This window comes from Lepidochelys kempii, chromosome 6 (genome assembly GCF_965140285.1).
Source record: "Lepidochelys kempii isolate rLepKem1 chromosome 6, rLepKem1.hap1, whole genome shotgun sequence".
NCBI lineage: Eukaryota > Metazoa > Chordata > Testudines > Cheloniidae > Lepidochelys > Lepidochelys kempii.
The window spans coordinates 114,275,720-114,290,240 of NC_136385.1; the positions used below are offsets into that span (position 1 = coordinate 114,275,720).

General features: G+C 43.5%; 2 protein-coding genes across 9 annotated transcripts in view; one reads left to right on the forward strand and one right to left on the reverse strand.

Annotated features, from left to right (window-relative positions):
* Positions 1 to 13,554, reverse strand: part of XRCC3 (X-ray repair cross complementing 3) — a 24,775-nt gene extending 11,221 nt beyond the window's left edge. The window contains exons 1-6 of one of the 5 annotated variants that reach the window (XM_073349778.2): positions 12,466 to 13,081; positions 11,002 to 11,051; positions 9,753 to 9,850; positions 8,899 to 9,036; positions 7,447 to 7,659; positions 4,806 to 4,960 (exon numbers count right to left, since the gene is read on the reverse strand). In XM_073349778.2, coding sequence (XP_073205879.1) covers positions 4,806 to 4,960; positions 7,447 to 7,659; positions 8,899 to 9,036; positions 9,753 to 9,807 — 561 coding nt within the window. In that variant the 5' untranslated portion in view covers positions 9,808 to 9,850; positions 11,002 to 11,051; positions 12,466 to 13,081. The other 4 variants (XM_073349779.1, XM_073349780.1, XM_073349777.1 and 1 more) reach the window with 4 other exon arrangements.
* Positions 13,555 to 13,729: 175 nt separating this feature from the next.
* Positions 13,730 to 14,521, forward strand: part of ZFYVE21 (zinc finger FYVE-type containing 21) — a 36,813-nt gene continuing 36,021 nt past the window's right edge. The window contains exon 1 of one of the 4 annotated variants that reach the window (XM_073349787.2): positions 13,730 to 14,083. In XM_073349787.2, the coding sequence (XP_073205888.1) occupies positions 13,952 to 14,083 (132 nt within the window). In that variant the 5' untranslated portion in view covers positions 13,730 to 13,951. The remainder of the gene's footprint in view (positions 14,084 to 14,521) is intronic. The other 3 variants (XM_073349788.2, XM_073349789.2, XM_073349790.2) reach the window with 3 other exon arrangements.

Consider the following 14,521-nt stretch of genomic DNA (forward strand, 5'->3'; position numbering starts at 1 on the left):
TCCAGTGTTCTTGTAGCTGTGTTGGGCCCAAGATATTTGAGAGAAAAGGTGGGTGAGAATTATTTTATTGGATCAACTTCTGTTGGTAAGAGAAATTTTAAAGCTTACATGAAGCTGAAAAACTCTGTGTAAGCTTGAAAGCTTGTTTCTTTCACCAACAGAAGTTTGTCCAATAATAGATATCACCTCAGCACCCTGTCTCTCTAATTTAGCTGCAGTATCAGTCATGCAACACGATCTGATGATGACAGCATGAGGGCATGCCACAGACATGGTCTCTGCTCTGGATGAAGACTGACAACTTCCAGGACGTTGAAGTTGTGTCAGGTCATGACAATTGTAAAACACAATGTGACAGATGGACAACCTTTAGCTCCTCGTGTGAGCTCCATTTCTCCAAAGGATTGGGGAAACTTGTAGATAAGCTTTGGCCTGATGTATATAATGACAATGTTCTCTGAATATGCAAAAATATGATACCTGCTTCCCTGAATATAAAAGAGGCTCAGGGATAGAAACAGTCTAGTGGTCTGAAAGAGATGGAAATCGCAGACGTCTTAGATTCTTGGGATGGAGATGCGGGCAAGGCCACCTGTTCTGTAAGAATGCAATTTAAAGAAGTTACTGAAATACAAGCCTAATGACTATCTGAGTATCAAGAATGGCATCTCCACTTAAACAGTGTAAAATAACAGTTGAGAAGGACCTTATCAGATCTACTCACTTAAGAGATGACCAGATCGGAGATCTCTTTCAAGCCATAGATCAGATCTGACTAATCAAAAATTCATGTTTTTTCACTAGATTCTTTTTGACCTCAGCTTAACACTCACAATCAAGACACCAAGCAATCTAGAATCAAGATGTCAACCAGAGAAACTCTGAACCTTGGTGGAGACTCCCACCTCATCTCACAGGCAGGGGACTCAGTAGTTTGGAAAAAATGACTTTATAAACATTAATATCATAGTGTAAATGCCCCCAATGGTCTGGAAAGCCTGGGGCTAAGCCAATCCTGATTACAGGACAAGCCACATTGGGGTTGAATCAGCTAATCTAATATAAAAGACAGCAGGATGCTGCAGATGTGGGGCTGGTTGAGAGAGTAACTGAAATTGCCAGAGGCAGGAAACCTATTGAATAAGCAGAAGAAAGATCTCCAAGCAGGGAAGCCTGGGTGAGACCTTCTCCAAGAAGCAAGGTAGAGACTGAGACACAGACCTCATGAGTTTATATTTTGTTCTTCGAGGACTGTGTGTCATTTTTGATTACTGTGTGAGAGACTGAACAGGAGTTGAGGTCCAGAGGGCAAGAGTATGACCAAAAACTAAATAAAGAGGATCCTTTGTGGGGATTGCTTTAAATTTCTTTTAAACTTGGTGAGTTCTTAAAGGGACCTGAAGAAGGGAAAACAGGAGCAAGACACTGTGAAGGCACCCATGGCCACAAGGGGGCACTTAGAAGGCAGCCAACCCTATGACATCTCTATGATATTGATGACAGAATTGCCAATCTTTAACCATGGCTAATGATAGCAACTTGGTACCAACTGGAGCAACATTTTTTTTTTTAAATCATCTCTTAATTCAGTAGAATAAGGGTCAACATATAGTTAAGTTCCTGCTCTTGGTGCAGGAAAAGAGTGCGATATTCATGTTAGGATGTGTTTGACTTTGGATCACAACCATACGCAAGCATTGTTTTCCTGTTGGGAATTAACTGGTATTTACCCACTTGTGGAACAAAAGAATATAAAATGGAGCCTGGTTTCAGAGTAACAGCCGTGTTAGTCTGTATTTGCAAAAAGAAAAGGAGTACTTGTGGCACCTTAGAGACTAACCAATTTATTTGAGCATAAGCTTTCGTGAGCTACAGCTCACTTCATCGGATGCCGATGAAGTGAGCTGTAGCTCACGAAAGCTTATGCTCAAATAAATTGGTTAGTCTCTAAGGTGCCACAAGTACTCCTTTTCTTTTTGTAAAATGGAGCCCTCGCTAATGCACTTGTACTGTTCAATGAAAATTCTTCTCAAAAAAATCTACCAATAATCTTTCACTGGTAGGTGAGATATTAGACCCATCCAATGAGGACAGTGAATTTTTTTTAAGAGGAAATTTCCCTGACAACTGGTTTGAGCAAACCCCTCTTGAGTGATCTGTGTAACATACTCACATAATGCTGTCCATTACAAATTTAGACAGATTTGGATTTTATGAAGGGAAGAAAAGCCTTGCAAGTCAGAGAAATAGCTCTCAGCTCCCGTATCTTTATGTGGAATCACATCTTTCACTGAGATCACAAACCTTGGAATGGATGGAAATCAAGTTGAAGAAGCCCTTGCTTACATCCTCTAGGAGTGCTACTGCAGATGGCAGGAAGGTGATAAGGGAACTCCCTGGGGGCATGTTCGTACTCTGTCTTATGAAATAAGGCATCTGGAAAATACTGAGCGATTACGAACACCTGAGCATCAAGAAAAGGCAGCAAAGTCATACAGTGCCTTGGTGAGACCTCATATATAGCATGGTATTTAAAGGTATCACATAACTGTGCTAGTAAGGAATCTCTACACTACAGGAAAATTTTCAGGTCTAAAATATATCAAGGCTTCAGTGATCACACATCTTCTAAATTCGCATGAAAATACCCTTGTTTGTGCCAACTACTAGAAAAGAACCACCCAGCCACGCTACTGAGGGTAAAGTCTATTCCCAAACAGACACCCAACCATTCAATGAGAATAATCATGACAGGTAGGCATTTAATGGAACACTTGCTACCACAGAAATGCCTCGGGGTATTGCTAAAGGTCTTCTTTGATGCAGAGGTATATGTAAAGAGACATGTGACCATGGCAAAGAATGGGAATACTGGAATATTCCTGGAAATTAGAGTTCTGCCTCTGGAATTGTGATGGGGTGTACAAACCCCACACTGGAGAAGTAGGGGCTAAGGAGCTCCTCTGGGCCCAGGCAGCCCCACCCCACTGCACCTGTAAAGCCTGTCCATGGTGGAAGTAGAGCTTAAAAATGGAAGCAGAGTAGCTCAATGGAAGACAGATGAATAGAGCCCTGCACCAATACAAAAATTGTATCCACATCCAATCCGCGATCTGCAAAAATGCAACACCTTTCTCCTACAGAGGCTGTGTAGCAAAAATCTTCAGATCTGTGACTCTCAGAATCAATAGAACTGAGATAGGTATAGTACCCTTACATCCTAAGGAAGCCTTTGATCATAGCGTCAGTTCTCAGCCTGCCAGATTCTCATAAATCTGGTTCTGGGCAGCTAAATTAGTCCTTAGGAACCTAAGAGAACCTCAACAGTTCCTGCCCAAAACCAAGTGAACTCACAATTTCTGGAACAGGTAAACTGAGTTTTACAATTTCTGATAGTAAAAGAGTCTAAGAATGGATTGGTCCATCTCTTCTCGCATACAGGGCGAGGGTCTGATAGATGGAGCATTGAAATGGGAAAATCTCCCAGGCAAGCAGGGTTCACACACACAGAGAGAGAGAGAGAGAGAGAGAGAGAGAGAATGTGTGTGTCTGAAAAAGGCCAAACAGGAAGCATAATGTGAAAACTATCCTCTAACTGAGAGATCCACCATTTCAGATCTGATCAGAAGCTTGTATTGCATTTCCCCTTTCCAGTGTTGCAAAGACCTTTCCACTGGCCTGATGTGCTACTCATGAAAATGGGAGAGACGTCAAAGTGGCTTTGGCTGGGCATTTAGATCGATGCTTTATAAATTATTTATGATTCAGGTTATAAATAAACAGTTCACTAAAATATTGATGGACTGGGAATGCTTCTCAGAAGTTTTGGATGTGGAAAAGCTACCCTAAATTTTTAAAGCAATTATTTGATATTTTAAAAACTTCTGATCCCACATAGCACTAAATATAATTACAAAAATCCATACATGAGGGAGGCTATGTGCAAGAGGAAAATTAAACCAGTCACTCATTTATGCTTATATAAAACATTGAGGTGACAAAGGGCAACTCAGATGTGTGGTTTTTGAAATATCATCAATTACATAAGATCAGCTCAAAAGAATATGCTGCTGTAACTAGAGCTGAACCTAGGAGAGGGTGATCAAGCCCATGGGTGCCAACATTCAGGGATACAAATCCTTGCATTTAGGAATGCCAAACACATGAGGTATTTTTTGATTTTGCTTGTGCCTTTGAGGAGGGCGGGGCACTGAAAACATTTTCCACCTTGGGCAACAAAACACCTAGAGTTGGACCTGTCTGTAGTTCAGTTAGTACCAACAAGTTCTCTAAACACTAGGGGCTTGGTTACACTTGCGACTTAGAGCACATTAAAGCAGCCCCGGGAGCCCTAGCTCACTACCCGTCCACGCTGGCAAGGCACGTAGAGCGCTCTGACTCCACAGTTAGAGCACTCCTGGTACTCCACTTCGGTGAGAAGATGAATGCCTGTTGTGCCTTGGTGAAACGCCTGGGCATTAGTGTGAACGAGGTGTAATGCCTCATATACTAGAAAAAGTATAATGGATTTTGGAAGAATTTGAATGTTAGTGTGTAAAGATCTCTTGTCCTTTTCAAAATGAAACTTTGTATGAGACAATTAAATCTCTGAAAACTTGGATCAGTCTCCTCAATACAATATGAAGAGACTGGGACGCTGGTATACACAGAAAATCATCTTGATTTATTTGTCATCTTTGTGAGCGCTACTGCCTCAGTTAGGCCCCTGTACTATTTGTTTGCATCTGCACTAATTGGATTTAGTGTTCCCAAGTAATTTATTTGTAAGTTGCACTGTTACTTACAAGGTCTGCGGCATGCTCAATGAAAACACTGTTTCCAAATTTTATTTTCTGTATGACATCAAGTGGAACATCTGCCCTAAATTTATGTTGTTGATCAATCAGTTGCTGCAAGCGTTTATTTGGGAAAACATCTTCTGTGCAAATGTAGACAGCACCTGCAATAAGAAAAAAAAACAAACAAACAACCTCTGATATTACACGACTCATATACATATACATTTTAAAAATTAATTCCTTTTTCTGCTTAGCAATGAACACTCAAATTAGGGAATATTTTCTTCTGAGAACTCTCTCAAAATCTTGGTAACGTTAAAAGGACAATTTTTACTTTTTTTACTTAAACTTGATAATCCAACAAAAGATATAGCTACAATCACAGCAGTCTTGCCAGCTGTTCTTTTGGTGCCCAGTGCAATGATCACATCCTTTGGTTTCACAGACTCCTCTTTGCACTATTCATTGACCCAGCAGATGACACTTTTATTGTTTAGCTACATAACTGTCTGACACTCGGTGTCTTCTTCAAGGTCCCTTTTTTTGACCCTTTGACCTTCACACTTGTCCTTGTTGTTTTTTCTGTTGTCTCCCCGTAATTATATGAGTCCCAGGCTCAGTGGATCCTCCCAATAGGCTGGGGGAGGGTCCTTTAGCTAACCTACCCAGAACCCAACAGGACTGAGGAATGGTCCCTGGCTTATGCCTTTGCTGTGTAGACACATTATGAAGATCATATCTCAATGACAAATACACCAATGCTGCATCATTTATTTTATATACCAACAACACCGATCAATAAAACTCATCCTTTGCATCTTTACAGGTGTCAAATGGGTGTGCACTTTTACCATACTTTACACACCAGTAATCAACCCCTCACTGGATTTAAAGAAGTCCAGTCATACAAACCCACTCCAGCTGTTCTTCTTCGAGTAGGTGCAGCCATGTATTCTATTTTGTGTGTGTGCGCACCCAGTGCATCAGAGCCAGAGAATTTTGCCTAGCAGTATCCATAAGAGCAGCGCTTGCAGCTCATGGCCAGAGCCCCCCCCACTAGCTCCATGAGGTGGTGCTGCCCTGGCTGGAATCATTCTAGGCTGACCACCGAGGAGGGAGGACACTTGGTGGAGCCTCCACCCCAGGAGCCGCTTCAGCACTTGACTGTGGGAACCAAAGATCCCAAAACACTGACCTGTGAGAGACACGGGTGATGTATGTGTTCGTGGAATGAAAATGACTGTTCTTTCCCTGTATTTATAAAGTTTCATTCAGTTATAAATATGTCTGTTTGCTTGGGTTTGGAATAAAAATTTAGATATGGAAACTGAATTCATCGTTATTATTTCACAGTATATGCTGGGTGGCTCTCACATCATTCAGAGATAATAGCAATAGGTGCATGTGCAATGTTATATTACTACACACACGGCACTCATTACAAAGTTCATATTGGAGTGCAAAAAACACTGCCAGGGAGAACACACTACAGCAATACATATTACTGTGGCTCACTATTAAAACTGTCTTTCGATGCCTCCCTGAGCTGTATAGCTTACTGCTGAGCTCTTCTTATAGCCCTGGTATCTACTAGGACGAGGTGCTAAAATCTGGTCTTGTAAATGAGCATAGATCTGAACTTTTGACACATGTAACACTTAGTAGCATCCAAGGAAGGAACTGAAGGGGAGGACTAAAATCATATATGCTTCTGCTCTGATTACTGATATAACCTAGAGCGAAAAAATGTAAGCCAAGGACTAATTTCTGCCAGAAAAGCCATCCCTGCCTTTTGACTTTTCAAGAATTTTCCATGTGGTTGGACACAGTAGGAAACAAGCTGAGCAAGTTTCGCACAGCAAACTGTGAGAGCTTCGAAGTTAAACACGATGCTGCATGGGAGGCAGAACAACATCCTAGCCAAAACATTAGTCATAAAGAAGACCAGACTAATGAGTTCTCAGAATTGACATAGGTTTCTTCCTCCCCAACAAAGTACAAAAATGCAAACAAAAAATATAACCTATCGTTGGCTCTACAATAATAATGGTTATGTACTTACTTGCACAGAAGTGGGAAAATTTAGGGTACAACACAATGCCTATGACTTTTTTGACTATATGTCCATCAGTTTTGTCCTGTATATCATGGGATACTGTAACCCCTGTTTTACGTAAGGGATACTTAGCACATTCCTAAGATATTAATGTAAAAATAGCTATCATGTGGACTGTTTTGTCATGTAAGTTTTCATGAAGAGGCAGGGGATGGTCATGATGCTGAAACCTAACACACTCCATCTTTATATGTCTTATGTATTTTGATTAACAAACTTCCTACTACCCTTGATCACTGACGGAAAAAGTCAATCATAACTCAGTGGAAAGTCATGTCTGATTCTAGCCACACAGGCACCCTAATCTGTGTGCCTTCAGCAGCCAGTAGTAAGAGTGGAAAGTATTATGTGGAAATGTACACAGCATGCTTTTCTTTTCCAAATGCCCAGTTTCTCATCTTACTGCTAATGATGCTGCAAATGATCAGAAATCCACTGATACAAATATTTACTGCAATACAAAAATTACTTATCTTAAACCTAGCATACTTCTTAAAACAATAAGTAAATCAGAAAGTGTATTGTACTTACCAGATTCTAATCCTCCATATTCATAAGGATACTGCACAGAAAGGCACAGCTGCAAACTAATCTGAGTCTTCCCAGCAGAGCTCTCACCAGCAAGTTCTGTGATCCCCACCACAGGAATGCCACCTCTTAATAAGCTATCTAGTAGTGAGCAACCCAGGCTTAGTTTCTGGTGTTGGGATGTGCAGTGATCTTTGTCTTGGTACAGCTGAAGTGCTGGAGGATATTTTTTAAAAGAAAGAATTCTATTTAGCATTTTCTTAATAAGGGACAACATAACATAGCTGCCACAGTCTAGATAGCTCTATGATTGACATTTTTTTCAAGATGTAAGCATGATTCAGCCTGTTTTCCCCACAACTAACAATCTACCAACTGAGAAGTCTGCTTATAAATTGGTACAGCTTGCATTTATGCTGATCTCCTCCATGCTCTGGAACTCTCCCCTCTTCCTGTCCTTTAAGGAGACTTTGGGGGACAGCTCCAGCAAGGAAAATCTTGTCTGCATGACTTCAATGAAGCAGATATGACCAGGAGGTGGAAACAGAGTTGCCATCTTTCTAATAGCTGGTGACCAGACTCCTGAGGCAACGCCCCCTGCTCCGCCTCTTCCCCCCCAAGACCCTGCCCCTGTCACTCACATCCCACACTTCCCCCTCCAGCTGGGCTCCCTCTGCTCCAGGACTGAAATGAGAGCTGCTGCAGCCTGACAAGGAGCTTAACTGCAGGTAGAAGGTGGCCCCGGCTGAGCAGCGCTGGCACAGGTTAATGACCCCATTCCTCCCCCTGCCCCGCGGTAACCGGACTTTTAGTGTCTGATCAGTACAGCTGACTGGACACTGCCAGGTCCCCTTTTCGACTGGACTTTCTGGTCGAAAATCGGACACCTGACAACCCTAAGTGGAAGAGAGCTGCTAAGGGTCAGGAAGCAGTGTGAAAACATAGAAGGCTCTGTACTTCTGGATGAGCTTTAAAGATCCACACAGATAACAAGAAATGGGGGGGGGGGGTCAATTGCTCAACTCCTAGCCCATTCCGTTAGAGGAGGGCAATCCCTGCCCTATGAAATATTCTGGTGGAAATTCTAAGAAGGGAATCTTGCAGTGTCCTGTCCCCCAGCCAAGATTTCCATGTAGGGGAATTATTTGACCCTAGAAGACTGAGTAGAATCCACTTCTATTTACATTCAGCACTTCACAGGATCAGGCCCTTTCAGACTATAAAAGCATCTACTAAAGAGTAACAGGAATTTACAGCTTTTTATTTCCTGAACAATTGACTTAACTTTGAGAAATAGTTTATCAATAATTTATCGATACTATTACCTGCTATAAAAAAAATGGTGTATTCTACTTCAACAATAGATCTTTAAGCAATAAATGTAAACCTTTAATTATAGCTCAAAAGTCTAGAATGGTTTTTAATTATGTAAATTATCTGTATTGACAGTATTACCTGTAAGCACACAGCTTTTCCTCAGTGTACCAGAGACTGTTTTCAGTAAGCACTGTACATCCATACTGGACAGTTTTGTCAGCCTTTGCAAGTCTGCTCCAGAAAGATTCAAAATCTCTTTTACTGATTTTATATTAGCTGAAATTAGAGAAATTCTCATAAATGCTTTTGGATTGACTATAACCTTACAAAAGAAAAGGACTTCCACTTATGGTTAATTTACTGAGAGTATTGGTTAAAAAAAAGTTACAAGTTTTGTTTATATTATCATGATCATCAGTGATTTTGAATGGAAAGGGACTTAATGTTTTTTGGAAGGCTTTAAAGCATTATCTTCTTTAACATCAGATGGAAGTGGTGCTTGAGAGAAGGCTCTGATAGAGAAGCAGTTTCACTATAATGTTCTTCTGGTGCACCAAAATGGAGTTACTTGTATGTAAACTCTGTGGCTGCTTTTGACTTTTAACTTCTTCTTGAAGAAGACAACAGAAATTAAATGCACATTGCAAATAAAATTGACTAGACTAGAAAAGGATAGCCTGTGTCCATTCATTTCTTTCCTAATAGAACAAACTCCAGTATTCCAACCTCTTCCTGACTGCTTGGAAGCCAGGACACTACTCTTGACAAGCTTTCGACATGGAAGGCAGCATGCATTTGGGGTTTATCAAAAACAGATTATAAACTGTTTGGAAAGATCACCATTGGATCATTGGGAGAAGAGGGTATCACTTGCAAATACACACTGTCTCACCAAGTATTTATATTACATTTCCAGTATGGATATGATTATGTACAGATAGATACTATGGTAATAGCAAATCAGGAATGTACATACAGGTGGATTAAATTACCTTTCTTAACAGCAGCTATCACTTTGGGGTTCATGTCAAACTGGTCCCAATCCATGTCTTGATACAGTACTGTACTGAGTACAGAGCCTGCTGATTTCCTGTAAATTGAAGTCTTATCAAACATACATGAAATACAGAACATAAGTATTTATTTCATTTGACCAACTCTGTGGAAAAATGGACATTCAAATACTATTAATTCCTAAAAATGTATTTGTCTTTAATCTATAGCCCAGAATGTAATTAGCCATTCACATGATGGAAATTCTCCTCAGATGGCTCTTTGTCTACACCTTACTGGAGACAAATTACAGTAACACTGATGAAGGGAACAGTTGGTAATTATTTCAATGGCCTGTAGATGAGTTACAGCTGTACACCTCCCTAGCTTTTCATTTTCAAAGAGAAATAAAATCATACAAATGTAATATAGAATAATCCATGACTGTTAATATTTCTGTTACTCAGAACTGTTTTGATTTATTAAAACATGGGGTGACTAAATACTACAGCATAATGCAATCCAATTGTTTTTGAAACTTTGATCTAAAAAAGAAAAGCCGAGTCATGTGCTATAACTATATAACAAAGTAGCATTATAAGGCTTGTTACTATTTATATAATGGATTGTGCAATATAATGGCAGACAAGTATCAAACATATTTACCAGACTTAGTTCCCCAGTTAATCTGCTTTTTAAAAACAAGGGTCCAATTATTTGGGTACATATACATAATATATGGAAATGGGTCCTGAGAGCAGGATTAATATATAAAAAAGGCAGTGATTTAAACATTATTTCATTAAAAATTAAGACCTATTTAAAAGAAACTTATGAGGGCTAAACTTAATATAATTAAAGATGGGCACAGTGCCCTTAGACCGAAAGGATCCCAAAGCACTTTACAAACTTTGCATTTCAATGATGCTGTATAGGTAGCCACCGCATCATACAAGTGCGAAGGGAAGGGAAATTTTGAGCAAGACATGAGGACAAACATGTCTGCTTACGAAGTGCTTTAGGATCTTTAATATTCACATGGAGTAGAAAGGATCTTGGCTTTTAAAATCTAATTCACATGCACTAAACTACATGGTATGGAATGCACCATCAAAGAAGGATGAAGAGGAGAACCAGCTCAGAAGGTATTTGAATTTATGGTCCTGGGGAGTTCAGATATTAAACTGGATACTTAAACCACTGAGCTAGAGAAACCAGGTCTTCAAAGTGAAAAACCTGAATACTTGCCAAGGAAGGATGTGGGCACACAGGAGGTGGTTTTGGTCAGCAGTAGAGAACTGTGTGTGGAAGAAAGAGAAATAAATGGATTTCCTTTCCTTTCCTCTCCTCCTTGGAACCCTGACCAATCTTCTGAAGCACTGTTTTGCATTTGGTGGGTCTGACCCTGCTTGAAGGGCATGTCACAAAAGACAACTGATGAAATGCAAGGCATTGAAAATGTTATTGCAATACAAAGCAAAACAAATAGACACAAAAAACTCCACACTTCCCCCCCATTCCCTGCCTATCCTTACCCTTCAAGGACAAGTATTGTCTGTCAACCTCAAAACATCCACACAAATAAGTTATACAGGATAATTGTTATCAGCACTACTCTCTTACTGTTCCATTTATTCTAAAAGTAAGGGGCGTGTGAAAATCTTGGACTTCAAATAAGAGGTTGAAAAATTTAAGAGATTAAGAAACCCTATCCTATGCCAAACAACCCTGCTGCAGCTGTCCCCTGGGACTCCAGGGGTGGGACAGACATGGCAAACCTGTGAGAAAAAAATGCAGAAATTGCACTTGTTTTTGCCTTAATTGGCTTGTGAGTTGCTTGTTGGCTAGTTTTGGCTTGCAACTAGTTGCTTCCTTTTTTGATTGGCTCCTGGCAAGCAGGGGAGAGAGTCAGGGGTGCACAGCGGGCCCACCAGAGTCCCAGACTGCCCACCAGAGTCCCAGACTGCACACTGGGACAATCTAGTCACATACAGGGATAGCGTTCTTAGGGACTGGCTTGTTTTGAAATGGGATTAGCTCCATTTTTGGTTTATTGTGAAAGTCGGGTGCTTATTCACCATGTGAAGGTTGGCATCTGTGGGCTGGGGCTGTCCCCATGAATGAAACACATGAAAGCTTATGCTCTAATGTCAAGGTTCCTCCCCCACTCTGAACTCTAGGGTACAGATGTGGGGATCTGCATGAAAACCTCCTAAGCTTACTTTTACCAGCTTAGGTTAAAACTTCCCCAAGACATAAATTAATTTTATCCTTTGTCCTTGGAATATCCACTGCCGCCACCACCAAACTCTAACTGGGTTTACTGGGAAACGTAGTTTGGACACATCTTTCCCGCCAAAATCCTCCCAACCCTTGCACCCCACTTCCTGGGAAAGGTTTGGTAAAAATCCTCACCAATTTGCAAAGGTGACCACAGTCCCAAACCCTTGGATCTGAGAACAATGAAAAAGCATTCAGTTTTCTTACAAGAGGACTTTTAATAGAAATAGAAGTAAAGGAATCACCTCTGTAAAATCAGGATGGTAGATACCTTACAGGGTAATTAGATTCAAAACATAGAGAATCCCTCTAGGCAAAACCTTAAGTTACAAAAAAGATACACAGACAGAAATAGTCATTCTAGTCAGCAAGTTCTTTTCTCAGCCATTTAAAGAAATCATAATCTAACGCATACCTAGCTAGATTACTTACTAAAAGTTCTAAGACTCCATTCCTGGTCTATCCCCGGCAAAAGCAGCGTACAGACAGACGCAGACCCTTTGTTTCTCTCCCTCCTCCCAGCTTTTGAAAGTATCTTGTCTCCTCATTGGTCATTTTGGACAGGTGCCAGCGAGGTTACCTTTAGCTTCTTAACCCTTTACAGGTGAGAGGAGCTTTCCCCTGGCCAGGAGGGATTTTAAAGGGGTTTACCCTTCCCTTTATATTTATGACATCTAATAAATTTGTTAGTCTCTAAGGTGCCACGAGTACTCCTGTTCTTTTTGCGGCTACAGACTAACACGGCTGCTACTCGGACACCTCTGAGGAAAACCCACTTCATAGGAGACAGCGCCACACAGGGCCCCGCAGTGCAGCTGTCATCCGTGGAGCAAGAAGGAGCGACACCGAGCCTGGTCTACCCATGGGACTTGCCCCCCTTCAGCCACCAGCACGGACCCCCAAGTCACAGCACAAACCAGAGCAGCCGGGGGCACCCACTGACACCCCAACTCGGGGGCAGCAGTGCCTCCCTCCCAGCAGGGCGAGATACCCCCCCCCCGGGGGATTACAAAGCCCTGGGTGAGGCCCTAGGCCCGCCACGCCCCTGCCGGTGTCGTTCAAGGAGGGCCCGGCTCACCCCACAGCGCAGGTAGGGAAGTGAAAATTTCCCTGCCCCCCGCCCCCACCCGGCCCCGCCTCCAAAGTGAAGCCCCGCCCATTATTTTCCAGACGCTTCCTTAGTACTCCACCCTCCATCTCTCCCCCCAGCGGGAAGCCTCGCGACTGGCGCTCCCGGAGCGCACGCCGCGCACCTGAAGCCGAGTCCACAGCAAGGGCGCTAGGGCCGGCCAATCGGGGAGTGACTTGCCTGGGTCTTCGCACGGCCGCGGCCAACACTCTGGGCCTGAGCCCACGCAGCTTGCCAACCAATCAGAGGGCACCACGCCCAAGAAGGCTAACGGGAATTGGCGCCTTAGACGTTACAGATGGCCGCTCACCCGAGGACAGTTTGTCTGAACCCGCGCCAGGCGCACACCAATCAGAGAAGCGGTCGAAAAACCCAATCGGAGTGGGTGTGAGGCTAGCCAATCCCAGGGAGAGCGTTCGGAGTCGTGGCCTTGCCGATGTACCAACCCTTGGTTCCACCCCGCGCACATTCCGATTCGCTCATTGGTTACAGGACGTATCCGGGTACAGACACTGGGGTGCGAGTGAGACGGGCTCCCCTCCTTTCTCGGGGTTACCGCCTGGTTTTTGGAGCTGCGCATGCGCCTTAACTGCGGTTCTACATTGCGATAGGGGATTGGCTGAGAGTTTGTGGAGGCCACATTCCATTGGGTGAACGTAGTAGTGGGCGGGTCACTAGTCGGAGAGTTTCATTGGCAGAGAAAGGCGTCAGTTTCAGGGAAGTAACGGGAGATTGGGTGGCGCGCTGCTGCTCCTTGCTTGGGCTGGTAGCGGTGGCGCTGCGGGGAAGATGTCGGGCGGGGAGGCCTGCGACGGAAAGAAGCTGGTCCGCTCGTCCAGCGGTCTCCGCATGGTGCCCGAGCACCACGCCGCCCGCAGCCCTTTCGGCCTGGACGAGCCGCCTTGGGTGCCTGATAAGGACGTAAGTGGAGGAGAGCGGACCCTTCTCCCGGCCCGCCAGCGGGACCCCCCGTCCGCTCTGACCCTCCTTCTCTCCGCCAGCGGGGCATCTTCTCTCCCCCCCCCCCGCCCTTTCTGCTCTGACCCTTCTCCCCCACCGCCAGCGGGACCTCTCCCGCCACCCCCCTTTCTGCTCTGACCCTTCTCCCCCACCGCCAGCGGGACCTCTCCCGCCACCCCCCTTTCTGCTCTGACGTTCCTTCCCACCCCGCCTTTGCCCCCCCCCCATTCTCGACACCCCTTCACCACCGGCCCTCGCCTGTGGGTCCGTCTTCCCCTTCACTCCTGGTTCCAACAGCCCCTGACCCGCCTGGGTGAGCCCCTTTCCCCTGCGTCACTCCTTGCATTGAGCTGCTTGGACTCTGACTTCAGCTACCCAGCTGTGGTGAAATCTTTTCTA